This window comes from Triticum dicoccoides, chromosome 2A (assembly GCF_002162155.2).
Source record: "Triticum dicoccoides isolate Atlit2015 ecotype Zavitan chromosome 2A, WEW_v2.0, whole genome shotgun sequence".
Classification (NCBI taxonomy): domain Eukaryota; kingdom Viridiplantae; phylum Streptophyta; class Magnoliopsida; order Poales; family Poaceae; genus Triticum; species Triticum dicoccoides.
In genome coordinates, this window is record NC_041382.1 from 643124817 (window position 1) to 643140581 (window position 15765).

At 46.1% G+C, this 15765-nt stretch overlaps 2 protein-coding genes across 2 annotated transcripts; one reads left to right on the plus strand and one right to left on the minus strand.

The window, feature by feature from the left end:
- The first annotated feature begins 322 nt into the window (after positions 1 to 322).
- LOC119359748 (glycine-rich protein DOT1-like) lies at positions 323 to 1156 on the plus strand. The gene has a single exon (XM_037625848.1). The coding sequence runs from the start codon at positions 405 to 407 to the stop codon at positions 867 to 869; it is 465 nt and encodes a 154-aa protein (XP_037481745.1). The 5' UTR covers positions 323 to 404; the 3' UTR covers positions 870 to 1156.
- Positions 1157 to 11965: 10809 nt separating this feature from the next.
- Positions 11966 to 15367, minus strand: LOC119355945 (histone-lysine N-methyltransferase, H3 lysine-9 specific SUVH5-like). Its single transcript, XM_037622844.1, has 2 exons — positions 15214 to 15367; positions 11966 to 15108 (listed from the first exon to the last, which is right to left on the minus strand). The coding sequence occupies exon 2, from the start codon at positions 15055 to 15057 to the stop codon at positions 12118 to 12120; it is 2940 nt and encodes a 979-aa protein (XP_037478741.1). The 5' UTR covers positions 15058 to 15108; positions 15214 to 15367; the 3' UTR covers positions 11966 to 12117.
- Between the last annotated feature and the right edge of the window lie 398 nt (positions 15368 to 15765).

Consider the following 15765-nt stretch of genomic DNA (forward strand, 5'->3'; position numbering starts at 1 on the left):
TGAAATGATACGCTGCTAAGCATATTCACCTAAAAAAAGAGGAGGGTTGGGTGAAGGCGATACAACGAGCAACTCTCGTTTAATAGTAGAGATTGCGAAAAAAATTACCCCTATCGTTTTTTGCGGTTTCGAGAAGTGATAGCAAAACCAACTTCATTTTGATAACATATTAATAGAGATTGCATTACCTCAAAAAAAAATAGAGATTGCAAAAAAATTACCATCGGTAGATTTTTATAGCGGTTCTGAAAAGTGGGGGCAAAATCGGGTCTACAACGCGAATGTGGTTTTGCAATTCACATGGTCAACAAGCGGCGTCAAGGTTCTGTACTCTTCAGTGCGCAGCCCTAGTGTGATTCCATCTCTGCAATCTGCGCGGCGCAAGCGACGTCGAAGACATCGACATGGACGCACCGAGGGGTACCCCGCCGGGGCGGGCACGGGCACCGCCACCCGGATGGATCGGCGATTCTGGGTCCGGGCAGGGCTCCGGACCCGACGGCTCCTGGAGGTACGGCTGGGAGTGGGCTTCAGGGCCTGGAGGCGGCTGGGGTTACGGCCACAGCTCAGAGCAGAGCCCCGGCGGCACCGCGTTTGGGTTCGGCTACGGCAGCGGCGGTGGCGGAGGAGGAGGCGGAGGGGGGAGCGGACGTGGAGGCTTCGGCTTCGGCAGGCTCGGCGGCCACTCTGGCGGGTTCGGCTGGGGTGTCGGGCCCGGCGGCCATGCTGGCGGCTGGGGCAGCGGGAGCGGCGGCTGGGGAGCAGGCGGTGGGGCCTTTGGAGGCGACCACGGCGGCTGGGACGCGCGCGCAGGGTTCCGCGGCGGGAGCCAACGGCCACCTCGCGGAGGACGCGGCGGCGGCAATTGACTTGGGGTCTGTATGCTGCGGCGTGGTGAGATCACTGCCAGAGTATAGCAGGAGCAGTTGATCTAGGTCTGGGAAGATAACGTGGTTTATTCGACTCTGTCTATCTGCGTGTGTTAAATTTCAGTGTGAGCAGTGATGATCGTAGAACGATCTGGATCTTGACTCTTGTAATATTGTGGCCATCCTTGTATGTTTGAGTGTTCCATTTCAGTATGTAAGAAATGGTTATGTGTACATAATCAACATGTGCTGCTGGTGTGTGATGCTAGATCATGACTGAACATTCATGCAGCTTCATGGCAAAATCCCAGAAAGAAAAACGGAACAAACGGGCTCATTCTTCTGTTTGAGGTCACATCGGTCGTGCCAGGTTACAGGTTCAAGTTTTACAAAGAAATGCCAGGAGAAACAACTACAGAAAGCCAAGAGTTTCCCCTGGTACCAGAGATCCTACGCTCTTTGCGGATCAACCATAGAAGACAAACTTGCATACATTCTGTGCAACTAGTAGTAGCTCAGCACTCTGTTGAGCCAAGCTCTCAATCAACACCGATTTTTACCTTGACAACGTCGGACTCAGAAACACAAATTATCAGAAGTTGCGTCCTATGCTGAACACGACTCCATGTTGCGCTGCTGCACGAAAATCTTCCATGATCTCAAGAGGCTGAATGATGAGGCTTCTTCTAGCCTTCGACCGTTGCTCTACATCTTTACTACACCCTTCGTCCCTAAACGTAGGATGTTTTTGCAGCTCAATTTGAACTGCCAAAACATCTTACATTTAGAACCATGGCCATGGACAAGATGTGGAGCAGCTTGCCCATGTCCAGCGCCTCGTGGCCGGCCGCCGCGTCCGAGATCCGTGCCATGGCACGAGCCATCTCTGACTCCCGGCCTCGACGGAACGATCCCACCTTGTTGACCGTCAACAAGATGGTGGTAAGGATCTTCTTGGCCCGGCGCCACTCGTCCCCGTACGCTGTGAAGGCGACGTCGACTGGGCCGCCGAGCAGGGCGGTCGCTGCCGTCGACGTCGGTCGCGACGCGAAGATGCTATCCTGAGTTCGGAGGATCTCCATGGCGGCTTGCGGGGACGAGATGACGAGCGTCGGTACGGCTCCCAGACGGACGACCATGAAGTCGCTGTACTTCATCGCCAGGTTTCTCAGCCCGACGTGGGGCATGAAACCGAGTAGGTGGAGGTGGCCGATAAGCGGCACACCAGGTGGTGAGGGGGGTAGAGGGAGACGGGAATGGACTTGTCTTGCTTTTCTGGTGACTAGGATGATCACAGTGGCTACGATGAGGAGCGAGAGGAGGAGGAGGGGAGCAGCTACTACTATCGCCATTTTGCTTCGTGCTCTGTTGTGGACTGTACGTGCGCTAGCTGCTTTTATATAGGCTAGTGTCTCTAGGAGGCGGACGTTTGGTCTATGGGGACATATGTCCCCTGTATTGTCAGGAACAGAGTCCCACTATGCTGAATTTAGGCACGAACTAGTGAAATTCAGACAGGATCAAGGCGAATTTAGCTAGGGTTTCATTGCAGAACGAAAGGGAAAGTAGTAGCACGCCACTGGCGGCTAGGGTTTACACCCAATAATTCTATTCACGCCTTAGAAAGAGGGGAATGGGTGGCTTTATAGCCATTACACGACTGAAAAGAAGAACCGAAAGCTAGCGGAGCACATGGCTTGTCTGAAAAGCTACAGGGCCCCCTCTTGACCGTTTGATCGATAATTAACGCTTGGAGATCACTCAGCTGGCGAACCGGTACGGAGGCAGGTGAGCCGTTAGATTGACAATCGACGGACCAAAACACTTCTGGCACGCTGGAAACAGGGGATGATCAAGGCTGGGCCTGACAATACCCCCCGGTTGAGCTCGTGCTTGCCCTCAAGCACGAAAAGAAGGAAAAACTTTCTGAATGAAAGCCGAATCCTCCCATGTTGCCTCTTCCATGGGTAGATTCACCCATTTCACCAACCATCTGACCACGGGAATGCTGATCTTGCCTTGAGGACGAGGAATGAGTGTCCTTTCCAGTATTGCTTCCGGTTCCACCTTAATAACACCATCAGGACCCACCAGTGGGAGGTGACGAGAGGGCACAACAGAAGGGCCAATATGCTTCTTCAATTGGCTGACATGGAAGGTGTTGTGCAGCATACAGCCTTCTGGTAACAGTAGCTTGTATGCATGATGACCAATTCTCTCCAACACTCTAAAGGGGCCATAAAATTTGGAGTGAAGCTTCAGATGCCTGTGTAAACTCAGTGAAGTATGCCTGTACGGCTGTAGTTTGAGATAAACCATGTCTCCCACAGAGAATTCCCTTTCCTTTCTCTTCTTATCAGCATAATACTTCATCCTCTCTTGAGATTTCAGGAGATTATGTTTAATTATCTCTAATGCCACTTCCCTGTCCTGAAGCAAGTTATCACTATCTTCACAAATAGAATCTGGCAGAGCTGATTCTGCCACCATTGGGGGTGGGAAGCCATAGAGGGCTTGGAATGGTGTCATTTGCAAAGCAGTGTGGAATGAAGTGTTGTACCACCACTCAGCTAAAGCTAGCCAACTATGCCATTTCCTTGGTTGCTGAAAACACATACATCTCAAATAATTCTCAAGACACTGGTTCACCCTTTCAGTCTGGCCATCAGATTGGGGATGGTAACTAGTGCTCATGTGCAACTTGATCTTCAGTGATTTGAATAGCTGCTGCCACAAGTGACTAGTAAAGATCGGGTCCCTATCACTTACTATGACCAAGGGCATGCCATGCAATTTAAAGATATTATCAGAGAAAGCTCTAGCCATTGTTTGCACTGTTATAGGGTGCTGCATAGCTACAAAATGAGAATATTTTGTAAACCTATCAACCACCACCATAATTAAATTCTTGTGCTCAGAAGTTGGCAATCCCTCCACAAAATCCATGCTTATGTGGGCCCAAGCAAAGTCAAGTATAGGCAAGGGTTCTAGGAGGCCAGGGTAAGGAGAGTGTTCTGCTTTGTTCAACTGGAAGACAGGGCAAGCCTTAACAAAAGCAATAACATCATGTTTCATTCCTTGCCAATGAAATACCAATTTCACCCTGTGGTATGTAGCTCTCTCCCCTGAGTGACCACCTAACTCAGAATTGTGAAAAGTCTTAAGAATATCCTGCCTCAAGGATGTAGCTGTTCCCACAACCACTTTGTTGTTAAATCTCAGGATGCCATTTTTGTAAGAGTAAGCAGTAGTGCCAGGAGCAGCTACAGTACATTCAGCAATCAGTTCCTTTACTCTGCTATCCTGACTATAGCTCTTTACCACTTCTTGTACCCAAGTTGGAGTAGTGACACTAGCAGTGAGAGCAGATACCACATACTTCACTCTTGAAAGAGCATCAGCAACTCTGTTCTCCTTCCCTTTCTTATATTCAACAGTGAAATTGTATCCTAACAACTTCAACAGTAATTTGTGCTGAATTCCTTCAGTGATCTTCTGCTCCTGAATGTATTTCAGACTTTCTTGGTCAGTTCTGATGACCAGTGCAGTTGCCAAGAAATAGTGCCTCCATTTCTTCATTGCTTCAATTATGGCAAGGGCCTCTTTATCATAAGTGGACATAGCAGCTGCCTTAGGACCAATACTCTTGCTGAAATAAGAAATGGGCCTCCCTTCCTGCATCAGCACAGCTCCTAGACCATAGCCACAAGCATCAGCTTCTAGTATAAAGGGCTTAGTGAAATCGGGTAGTGCCAGTACAGGTGCATTAGTCAGCTTCTGTTTCAGAGCTATGAAGGCTTCTGTTTGCTTATCATTCCAAGAGAAAGAATCCTTCTTTAAGCAATCAAAGAGAGGCCTACAAATTATGCCATACCCTTGAATAAATCTCTTGTAGTAGCCACTTAACCCCAAGAAACTTCTCAGTTCAGTGACAGTAGTGGGAGTGGGCCACTCCTGGATAGCTCTGATTTTTGAAGGGTCAGTAGACATTCCCTCTGAGTTGATTATGTGGCCCAAATACTCAACTTCCTGTTGGCCAAAAGAACACTTCTCCATTCTAGCATATAACTTGTTAGCTTGCAGAATATCAAATACTTGTGCCAGGTGAACTTTGTGCTCTTCCAAAGAAAAACTGAACACTGATATATCATCAAAGAACACCACTACAAACTTCAAGAGACCAAACAATAAATTCATTAATGCTTGAAAAGAAGGAGGCCCATTAGTAAGTCCAAAGGACATTACTAAATACTCAAACAAGCCCATATGAGTGGAAAATGTTGTTTTATAAATATCTTCCTCAGCCATTCTGATCTGGTGATACCCATTTCTCAGATCAATTTTAGAGAAATACTTAGCTCCTTTTAGTTGATCCAACAAATCCTCAATTACTGGTATTGGATATTTGTTTTCTACAGTGATTGCATTCAGTTTTCTGTAATATGTGCACAGCCTCCAGGATCCATCTTTTTTCTTGACCAACAACACTGGGGAAGAAAAGGGACTGGTACTAGGCCTTATTATGCCCTTTTTCAACAGTTCCAATATGATTTTCTCCAAAATTTTCTTCTGGTGATGAGGAACTCTATAAGGCCTCTGATTAACCACTTTAGCTCCCTCAATTAGTGGAATTCTATGGTCACAAGGTCTACTAGGTGGCAGTCCCTGAGGTTCTTGAAAGACTTTTGCATAATCTTCCAATAAAGGCAACAACTCTGAAGGAATTTCCTGGGCTGCAGCTACTACTTCACACCCAGAAGAAGTAAACAAAAAGAAACCACAGACAACTTGCTCCATTAACTTATCAGGATTTTCAGTAGCTTCTATTATATCAGCCAGTGGTGTGGTCTCATCCACAAAAGAAATAAACTGGCCACTCTTTGTTGAGACTCTCATTTCCATTTTAATGAAATCCATTTGAATGGGACTGTACTTTTTCAACCAATCCACCCCTAATATCATATCATATCCTTTTAATTTTAAGACCCTAAAGGCATCAGAAAACTTGTGGCCCTGAATTTCATAATGGCAGTCCTTAACTGTAAATTCACTCCACAGCACTCCTCCACTTGCAACCACCACTTTTATCTTGGGATTAGGAGCAGTTGGAACAGGCAATTTAGCAGCCATTTCAGGAGAAACAAATGTAGAGGTGCTACCACTGTCTACTAGTGCAGTAGTGGTGGTGTTGCCCACCTTCACTGTCAGAATAGAAGTGTTTTTAGCAGCTCCAATGCCCATGGCAGCATGCATTGACACCTGCAACATTGTGTCCTCAGGAAGGGGTTCAGAATTCTCCAAGTCAGGATCCTCAAAGTCAGTCACATAAATTGTTTCCACATTGTCACTGCCCTGAGCCTGCAATGCCTGAATTTGTGCTTTCTGACTCATCTTACAGACCTGTCTATGGCCAGGCACCCATGGTTCTCTACACTTGTAGCGGACCTGATTTTGCTTAGCCTGCTGAATCACAATATTTCTGTTAGGAACTGTAGTTGTGGGTGCTTGCTTGGGTTGTTCAAATAGGACCTGTCTTCTTGGTTGAGGAACATATGGTCTGGTTTGCACAACCATATTGGGGGACTGGGATTTTTCCATTCTCCTAGCATACCATACTGCAGTTTGCATGTCCTTGGGTCTGAAACATTCCACATGGCTCTTAGTATATGTGCTCAGCCCTGACACAAAACTAGAAACATAATAATCATCTGGAATTGCAGGATTTTCCCTTCTCATAACATTCATTAGCTGTTCAAATTGCTCTACATAAGCAGAGACTGTAATTGTCTGCTGAACTGCATGAAAGGAGCTCACAATGTCACAAGCTGAATCCAGAGAAAACCTGTCAGACAGGCATGAGCAGAACTTATGCCATGGAACATTACTAGAGGCATATCCAGTACCCCTCCACCACTGAATTGCAGGGCCCTTGAGATAAGAAATGGCCACTTCAGTCCTATGCTCAATTGGAGTTCTTGCAGCAGCAAAATATTGCTCCAAATTCTGAATCCATGATTCAGGATCTTGTCCCTCAAACTCAGAGATGTTTAATTTAGCAGGCTTGACAGTAAGAACATTCCTTTTTCTGTAAAAAAAAATGGTCAGCCCCATCATCTTCTTGCACTTCCTCTAATTGCACTATATGTCTCTGAAAGTGTTCTTTTTCCTTGTTCTGTCCATAGTTTGGATGTCTGTAAGGAACTTTAGGAGTCCCATCCATGTTCAGTTCCCTACCTGCTTGATCACGCAAAACAGCTGTACCAATTGGCAAAGGTGCTCCTTTTTCAGGCATTGCCACAGAAGGAGAAGTAGGTGCTTGCAGTTGCTTTGGTCAACCTGGAGCCACTTGTGGAGAATTGACCTGGTTGTCCTTCATTTGCACACTGCCCTGTCCTTCCATACCCTCCTCTTGAGCTGGTTCAGACTCTAATAACAAGCGTCTGAAGTTGTCTTGGATCTTATCAAAATTCTTCTGCATCGTAGCAAAATTCCTGTTAACTATCGCCTGGAACTGTTGGAACTCCTTGCGATCCTCCTCTCGGTCCCGCTGCAGTGTCTTAATGTCCAACTCGAGGGATTCGAACTGCAATTCTGCAGTGGACCCTGAATCAGCATGGCCCGTCATGATTACACCGTCTGCAATCACCACCATAGAGGGTTGGGCGGGTGGGATTGCTTGTCACCGCCGCCTACGCCGCCGCCTGCGCCCGCCTCCCTTGGTACAGGGTCAGATCACAGGAGCTGGGATTTTACCGCCGGAGAATTACTTCCGCGCAACCAGACTGTTCCTCTGACTGCACCCGAACGCTGCCACTCCGGCCGCCGCCTGCTACCTTCGCCGCCCGATCGGAGCTCGAAGAGGGATTTTACAGCAGAAGCCAACCTCTACGCTGCCCCAATCATCTACCGCCGCGGAGGAAAGACTGGCCTCTGATACCAATTGTCAGGAACAGAGTCCCACTATGCTGAATTTAGGCACGAACTAGTGAAATTCAGACAGGATCAAGGCGAATTTAGCTAGGGTTTCATTGCAGAACGAAGGGGAAAGTAGTAGCACGCCACTGGCGGCTAGGGTTTACACCCAATAATTCTATTCACGCCTTAGAAAGAGGGGAATGGGTGGCTTTATAGCCATTACACGACTGAAAAGAAGAACAGAAAGCTAGCAGAGCACATGGCTTGTCTGAAAAGCTACAGGCCCCCCTCTTGACCGTTTGATCGATAATTAACGTTTGGAGATCGCTCAGCTGGCGAACCGGTACGGAGGCAGGTGAGCCGTCAGATTGACGATCAACGGACCAAAACACTTCTGGCACGCTGGAAACAGGGGATGATCAAGGCTGGGCCTGACATGTATCCACAGCGTGCGAAGAGGCTTTGCGATCAGTAGCTAAAGTAGTGAATAAGGAAATCGGGCAGACATCTGAGAAGATAAAGCCCGTTATACACTGCTGCGACAGTGTTGTACAGTCAGGAGTACATGCTAGAACAAGATCTTATACAGTGTATTGAAGCAATCCATTCTGAGACTAATAAATGCCACTCTTCTGAAACACGTTTGGTCCTGTTCTAAGGTGGCTACTGTCAGAGTCCTGTCTCCATGTTGGTAATATAAACTGAACTTTGTCAATTTTTCTTAATTTTTTTAAATATGTTTCGGTGGCTAAATTATGCTTTTTTTATATGAAACGATCTTAGTCTCACGCATGGTATTCTTGGCTTGGTTAAGCACAAGTACGTGAAAACAACGAAGACACGGCGGAAATAAATAATGTAGTAATAATAAATAAGAAAGAGATGGGTGACGCCGTTGGTTTTGTTTTGTTCGACCAAAAAAATCATTTAAGTTATTCCAACAAAATTATTTTGTTATCCCAAAAGTATTTGGATATATACATATATATTTTGAAAAAAAATACTCAAATATCAAAAATTGTTCGTTTAGAACTTTTTTTAAAATAAACTTGACCTTTTTTCGTACTTGTATAAATAGTTTCACGAAGAACAAAAAACTCCCGTTGATTTCAGTGCAAAAAAATATCAAGGACAAAAGGTGTGAATACTAACCTATATATAGTGTTGAATTTGTTTTGTTCCACCAAAAATATCTTGAAAGTTATTCCACAAAAAAATTTGTTATTCAATTATTTTGGTCATATATATATATATATATATATATATATATATATATATATATATATATATATATATATATATATTCAAAAAATAGAGATTCAAATATCCAAAAATATATTCATTTAAAGTGTATGTACATCTGACATGGGAACTTTTGTAGTAGCTATGAAAAAATTCAAAAAAATCTGAAACTTTTTTGGAAATAAACTTGATCTTCTTTTGTATTCTTATAAAAAGTTTCGTGATGGAAAAACTCCCATCGACATCAGAGAAAAAAAATCAAAAAATCTAGTACAAAAGGTGTGAATGTTAACTTTTGTATGAGGAGCAGCGGGAGCGGCGGCTGGGGAGCAGGCGGTGGGGCCTTTGGAGGCGACCACGGTGGCTGGGGCGCGCGCGCAGGGTTCCGCGGCGGGAGCCAACGGCCACCGCGCGGAGGACGCGGCGGCGGCAATTGACTTGGGTCTGTATGCTGCGGCGTGGTGAGATCACTGCCAGAGTATAGTAGGAGCAGTTGATCTAGGTCTGGGAGTATAATGTGGTTTGTTCGACTCCGTCTATCTGCGTGTGTTAAATTTCAGTGTGAGCAGTGATGATCGTAGCACGATCTGGATCTTACTCTTGTAGTAATATTGTGGCCATCCTTGTATGTTTGAGTGCTCCATTTCAGTATGTAAGAAATGGCTAAAACATGTGCTGCTGGTGTGTGATGCTAGATCATAACTCAACATTCATGTAGCTTCATGGCAAAATCCCAGCAAGAAAATCGGAATGTCTTCTGTTTGAGGTAGCATCGGTCGTGCCCCGGTTACAGGTTCAAGTTTTACAAAGAAATGCCAAGGGAAACAACTACCGAAAGCCAAGAGTTTCACATGGTATCCGAGATCCTACGCTCTTTGCGGATCAACCATAGAAGACAAACTTGCATACATTCTGTGCAACTAGTAGTAGCTCAGCACTCTGTTGAGCCAAGCTCTCAATCAACACCCGGATTTTTACCTTGACAACGTCGGACTCAGAAACACAAATTATCAGAAGTTGCGTCCTATGCTGAACACGACTCCATGTTGCGCTGCTGCACGAAAATCTTCCATGATCTCAAGATGCTGAATGATGAGGCTTCTTCTAGCCTTCGACCGTTGCTCTACATCTTTACTACACCCTTTGTCCCTAAACGTAAGATGTTTTTGCAGCTCAATTTGAACTGCCAAAACATCTTACATTTAGAAACATATAGGTAGTATTTAGGAAGTACAATTACTTCACAGGGTCATAGTTGCTTCATTTTGCAATGATGGAACTTCACTTCCAAAACCATACTAGTATCTCTGTGAGGCCTGGAGCATCCAGGATCCAAGCTCAATGGCTCGCAGCTGTAGAGCCAAACATGGATAATCTGCAGGGTAAGAAATTAACGAAATTAGGACACCTGGAGCAGAAGTATCCAACACAGCAGAACAAGTCATAAATGACATGACCCCTATTTTCCTCACCCACAAGCTTTGCCCCCAGAAAGATCTTCAGATGGTGTTGCTTTTCATTACGAGCATATTGGAACAGACTATGAAAGCTTTGGAATTCAAAAGTGTTGTTTATACACAAGCATTATATCCTGGACTTCACTGTCCATATGATAGAAACTGAAAGAAAGGACTAGGAAGGAATACATTTTAACTGGCTTTTGGGACACCAACTTGGTTCTGCTTTTGCACCTATGCAATGCAAATATATCGATCTGATAATCCAGCTGTAACTGCATTTTTCAACTATGAAAACCTATGGAGAAAGGGACCAGAAATAACAGATATTATTACACACAATTGTATAAGTAAGCAATGCCAACCAATCTTACCCTTGCACAGATTTAAGCTTCTGACTTCATGACACTTGTATGCAGGCCACATGGTATTACCCTTGGGAGTAATCAGGATTTGTCAATACAAACGTTTCTGAAACCAGTTCTAGGCTGGACTTCAGATTAAGCTCGTTTTCTGGCCAATTCTCAATATTAACGAGGCCAAAGCTGATAAATCTGGAATCCAGATCAACAGAAAATTAAAGGTTTTCACACCTTTGTCGGTTATAACAGCAGCTAATTTGATTGCTCCTACTACTTCCATTTCAATGAACATAAAATTCTAGGATGATTAGTTCTTCACTGCTTTAAAGGCAAATAGTTGTTATCCATTCATGCGAATTCTTTCACATCATAATGGAAACCAATGTAGTATTTTTCTTTATTTTATCAAAAAAAATGATGACCAAACGAAATTACTGAAAATAAACTTGTAACAATAGTAAATATAAGGGCAAAGAGCAATCCTACATCCTACATACCAAAATAGTTGACCCCCACTAACTCTAATTCTCTCAACATGCAACTATGCCAACCCATCATGCCATCATGCATGGAGAAAAAACACATTTAGCCCAATAAGTCTAATTCTCTCAACACGCAACTATGCCAACTGATCATGCCACCATACATGGAAAAAGGCCCACCATGCATGCTACTCATATTGAAAAAATATTCTGCAACTATACAATGACAATAATCAAATACAATAACTTATGTGTATTTTAGTTTCAATTCCCATGTTGTTAATCTAAGTAATAACGCTTTGTAGAACCAAATCTCATTAAAACAGTTGCAACAAATTTTCAAAGCAACACACAGGGTATCATCTCTAGTTTTCTGAAGTGTACATCATGATATCGCAATTCCATTTTTACAATGCTCCAGTAATCTCCGCTTACAAAAAAAAAGTGCTAGGATATTTCTATCAAGAGAAGATGTTCTAGGAGTTGAAGGACACAGAATATTAATCACTGAACCAAATGAGAGGTTGCCGGAAAATGAAAACTACAAAAAGAAAAGTAATTGATGCATTATGTCCAAGAATTATCGTCATGTTGAAAGCTAGAACTACAAGTACAAAATGAACTAATAAATGATCTACTAAGCAGATAGATTTGTTAATTTATCAATGGTAGGATCAGGAAATAAGAGAAACATAAATGATCATACTTATTGGACACTGAAAAGGTCAGAAGAAGAATTAATGGCAATGACATAACTTCAACAGAGCCACAAAGGCATCACAGTCTAAACCTAATACAACCAGCCATCACACTCCACAGAGCCACAAAGGCATTTCTTCTTCTTGATGTTACCATTCTCATCATGAACCTGATCTATGGCATAGTTGTAGTGGTATACTAGCTCTTGACCGGGTGGAATATCTTCGCAGGCAAAGAACATGATATGAGGAGCACTCTTGTCATCATGATCATAGAGAACATTTTGTGCATAGAGGTTGGGGGTGCAGCTATGATTAATAAATTTTGCAAAGTTCCCCATCTTTGATGCATCAACAGCAAAACCAGCTTCTTCATCTTTACCCGGACCATTCTGAAGCGAGGGTATAGATCTTGATAGGCCCTCCCAAAGGGATTCATCATAATAATTATGCCCTATAGCAAATAGGTACTCATCAGTCATCCTTTTCTGTGCTTCTTCATCATCCAGCACTTCCCCAATGTATTCACAGACGAAGCTTCCAGATGGTATATAGTCGAGAGTTTTCACGCCCCAACCCATCGATTTGGTCTTGAACACTTGCAGCCGAAATTTGATGCCTTTCTGGCCAACTCTGTTATGACATGTAGGAGGACACTTGCAAGAAGGTCCACACTCATAAACAAGAGGTTTTGCTGCTATGATACAGCCTTTATCATTGAAAGGGATCTCCCCACCATTCTTCACTACACAGGCACACAGTTTGGAGTCTGAGCACCCGCCTACACAAGCACAGCCTGCTGGAGGAGCTGGCTGATAGTTAGGGGGGTATTTCAGGCGAGACATGTAGATATAGGGCATTGGATGCTCATCAGATATTGAGTTCAAAACAGATACTGGGATCCTCTCCAACCCTTGGGATATATCTTTCATTATAACACCATCATATGGCTCAGCCTGTTCTGATTTCATAATTGCGTCAATGTCAATGTGTTTCTGACCTGCCATTCTTCTCATTCGGAACATATAAACATAACGATCTTCGCTTTCTTTCTCCCTCCAGTATTTCTCAACTAGATATAAACCCCCATATACAAGAATACTCTTCCGCTGGCTGTTCTTAGCATGAATGGTGAAACCATGAATGACACGAACTGGTGTTTTGGTATCCATGCTCTTCTTCAGTGCAAGATTGGTACCCTCTATCTTCTGATTCATTGTAGCTGTCCTTGATCCAGAATACACCAAGGCATCAAAATTATCCTTGACATCAGAAAGAAGTGCATATGCCACGATGCTAACAGCTATACAAGTACCATCCTCCTTCCTGATATGATCAATCCCTAACCGGTGTGGGCGATGAAGACCGATAATGCAAAGCTCAACCCTTGCATAAAAGATATCACCAACATTGATTCCAGGCACATTGCCAACAAATCTCTCGTCATTACACTGTGCAAGGAACCTGTCCCTGAAGATTTTGTAAGCTTGTAGATCGGCTCCTCCTTCCCGTGACCTGTCTTCAAGCTTATTCAAAAGATTCTTGTAAATTAAGCGGAAATCTCGCAAGGATCTGATTGCTTTCTCCCTAGCAAGGGCAACTCCATTTTTTGGCATTCCCTGATTATCATCATCCTTCTCAGTTTTCACCTTTTTATATGCTGTTCGGGTTTCCTTCTCGCCTTTCCCTGAGGAGAAATCACGCACGGCCGAAACTCGAACATTTGAAAGGGGGCTTGCATAGCACCTCACAGTACTTCTAGTTCCTGGAGTGCACTGTGTTGAGCTGCCCTGAGCCCTGTATTCCGGAGTTTCAAGTGATCCACCATTGGAGCAGAAAGCTTTCGAGAATGACCGCTTGTACCCGATCTGGAACCTCCATGGCACTATTTCTTTCCGCCCTCTGCGGCAATTTGGGCCATTAGCATTGCTTCCAGGAACTGCAGAGCTGCACCCTTTGGCTGCTACATCACTCTCCTTGGAAGCCCCATTTCCCGTGTTAGCACCTTTTCCCTCCGGCTGCTCCAGCACATGATCTGCAGCAGAAGAAACGTTGCTCTTTAACACATTCCCGGTCACACGGGACTTCTCCGAACCCTCAGACTCACAGTTCTCAGCTCCTACATTACTCTGAATCCCCTCTGGGATGCAAGCTGCCCCATCACCAGCACCAACGCTGCCGCCAGTCCCAAAATTCTGGACATGTTCATCTCTCAGGACACCGCTGTAGTCTGGCCCCTCAAAACAGCAATCTCCTCCAGCAGCGTTGGCCAACCCATCACCCATAATATTGCAGCTGGACTTGCCCAAACCACAATCCATTTCGGCACCGGTGCGAGCATTGTTATCCATTTTCTCCCCATTGGTGCTCCTCGTGGTCACTCTGCAATCTCCTCCAGCAGCGTTGGCCAACCCATCACCCATAATATTGCAGCTGGACTTGCCCAAACCACAATCCATTTCAGCACCGGTGCGAGCATTGTTATCCATTTTCTCCCCATTGGAGCTCCTCGTGGTCACTCTGTGTGTGCCTCTCTTTATTTGGAAATCCTTTCCAGCACTGCTAGGAGAGTCGTTCTCCATTTTAATAGCATGGGAGCTGTTCGCAGCCGTACTGCGTGTGTGTCTCTTCAATGGGAAATCCTTTCCGGCACCGCTGCAGGCGCCGTTCTCCATTTTAACCCCATCGGAGCTCTTGGCAGTCGCACTGCGTGTGGCTCTTCTCAACAGGCAATCCATTTCAGCACCGGGGTTCTTCATGGTCGCACTGCGCGTGCTTCTCTTCTTCGACTGGCCGTCCATCGGATCTCCCGCGCTACGGCCGCCGCTCCCCACCACCGACGCCGATCTGGGACGCTTGGTGCCAGAACCGCCCGCCGGCGCCCCGGCGCGGCCTCTGGGCGCGGCGGCGGCGGCGGCGGGGGTCTTGGCCTGGTACCTGACGAAGCCGCGCTGGAAGCGCCACGGCGTGAGCGCCTTGTACCTCCGCCCGCTGGTCGCCCTGGGCGGCACCGCCGCCTTCCCGGTCTCCATCTCGCGCCGCGGCCGCCCTCCCGTCGCCACGCGCGTCTCCTCGGCGGGACCCTGCATTCGGAGGAAACAAATCGCGCCAGGTCTCAGCACGGATCGAACGGAAGGTGCGAGAGAGGGGGAGAGAGAGATTGGGTGGGTGGAGGAGACGGGGCGTACCTGATTGAGGGGCCGGCGGCGGCGGCGGCGGTGGAGGGGGTTGGTAGGTCGCGCGCGCTGGCCTCGGGGTTTCGCGGTGGATTTGGCGCGGCGCGAGGCTTCCCCTGTAATGGCGGAGCGGCGGGCGGGAGGGGTGGGGTGGGGAGGTGAGGGTGGGGGACTGGATGGATCCGAGATGAAGGAGCACAGCAACCGCGCCTCGCCTCGCCTCGGGACGGGCGCTGGCGCTGGTGTTTGTTGGCTGGTGAATCGGACGGCGGTCGCCACGCGCGGCCAGGGTGGGTTATTATGGACCGCGGGGTCCGCCCCGCCTTTCCCTTTCCCACGTCTGATGAGCGGAACTGGGTCGATTGATTTACGAATTCGGGGCTAAATTCGGGGCTGGTTTACGAATTTGTACAGGCGTGATTCCAGCTCCACTCGGACTGCCACTTCCTCTCTCTTCGGCTTCGGTTCGGATTGCTGGGGCCGCAGGACTTTTATAGAATGGGCATAAATATGGCGGTCAGATAAATTCAGACTCGACTTGAACATCGATTTAATCTCAAAAAA

Bases quoted from the DNA above. Each gene is read 5' to 3' on its own strand.
- LOC119359748 (XM_037625848.1), top strand. From the start codon at position 405: ATGGACGCACCGAGGGGTACCCCGCCGGGGCGGGCACGGGCACCGCCA.
- LOC119355945 (XM_037622844.1), bottom strand. From the start codon at position 15,057: ATGGAGACCGGGAAGGCGGCGGTGCCGCCCAGGGCGACCAGCGGGCGG.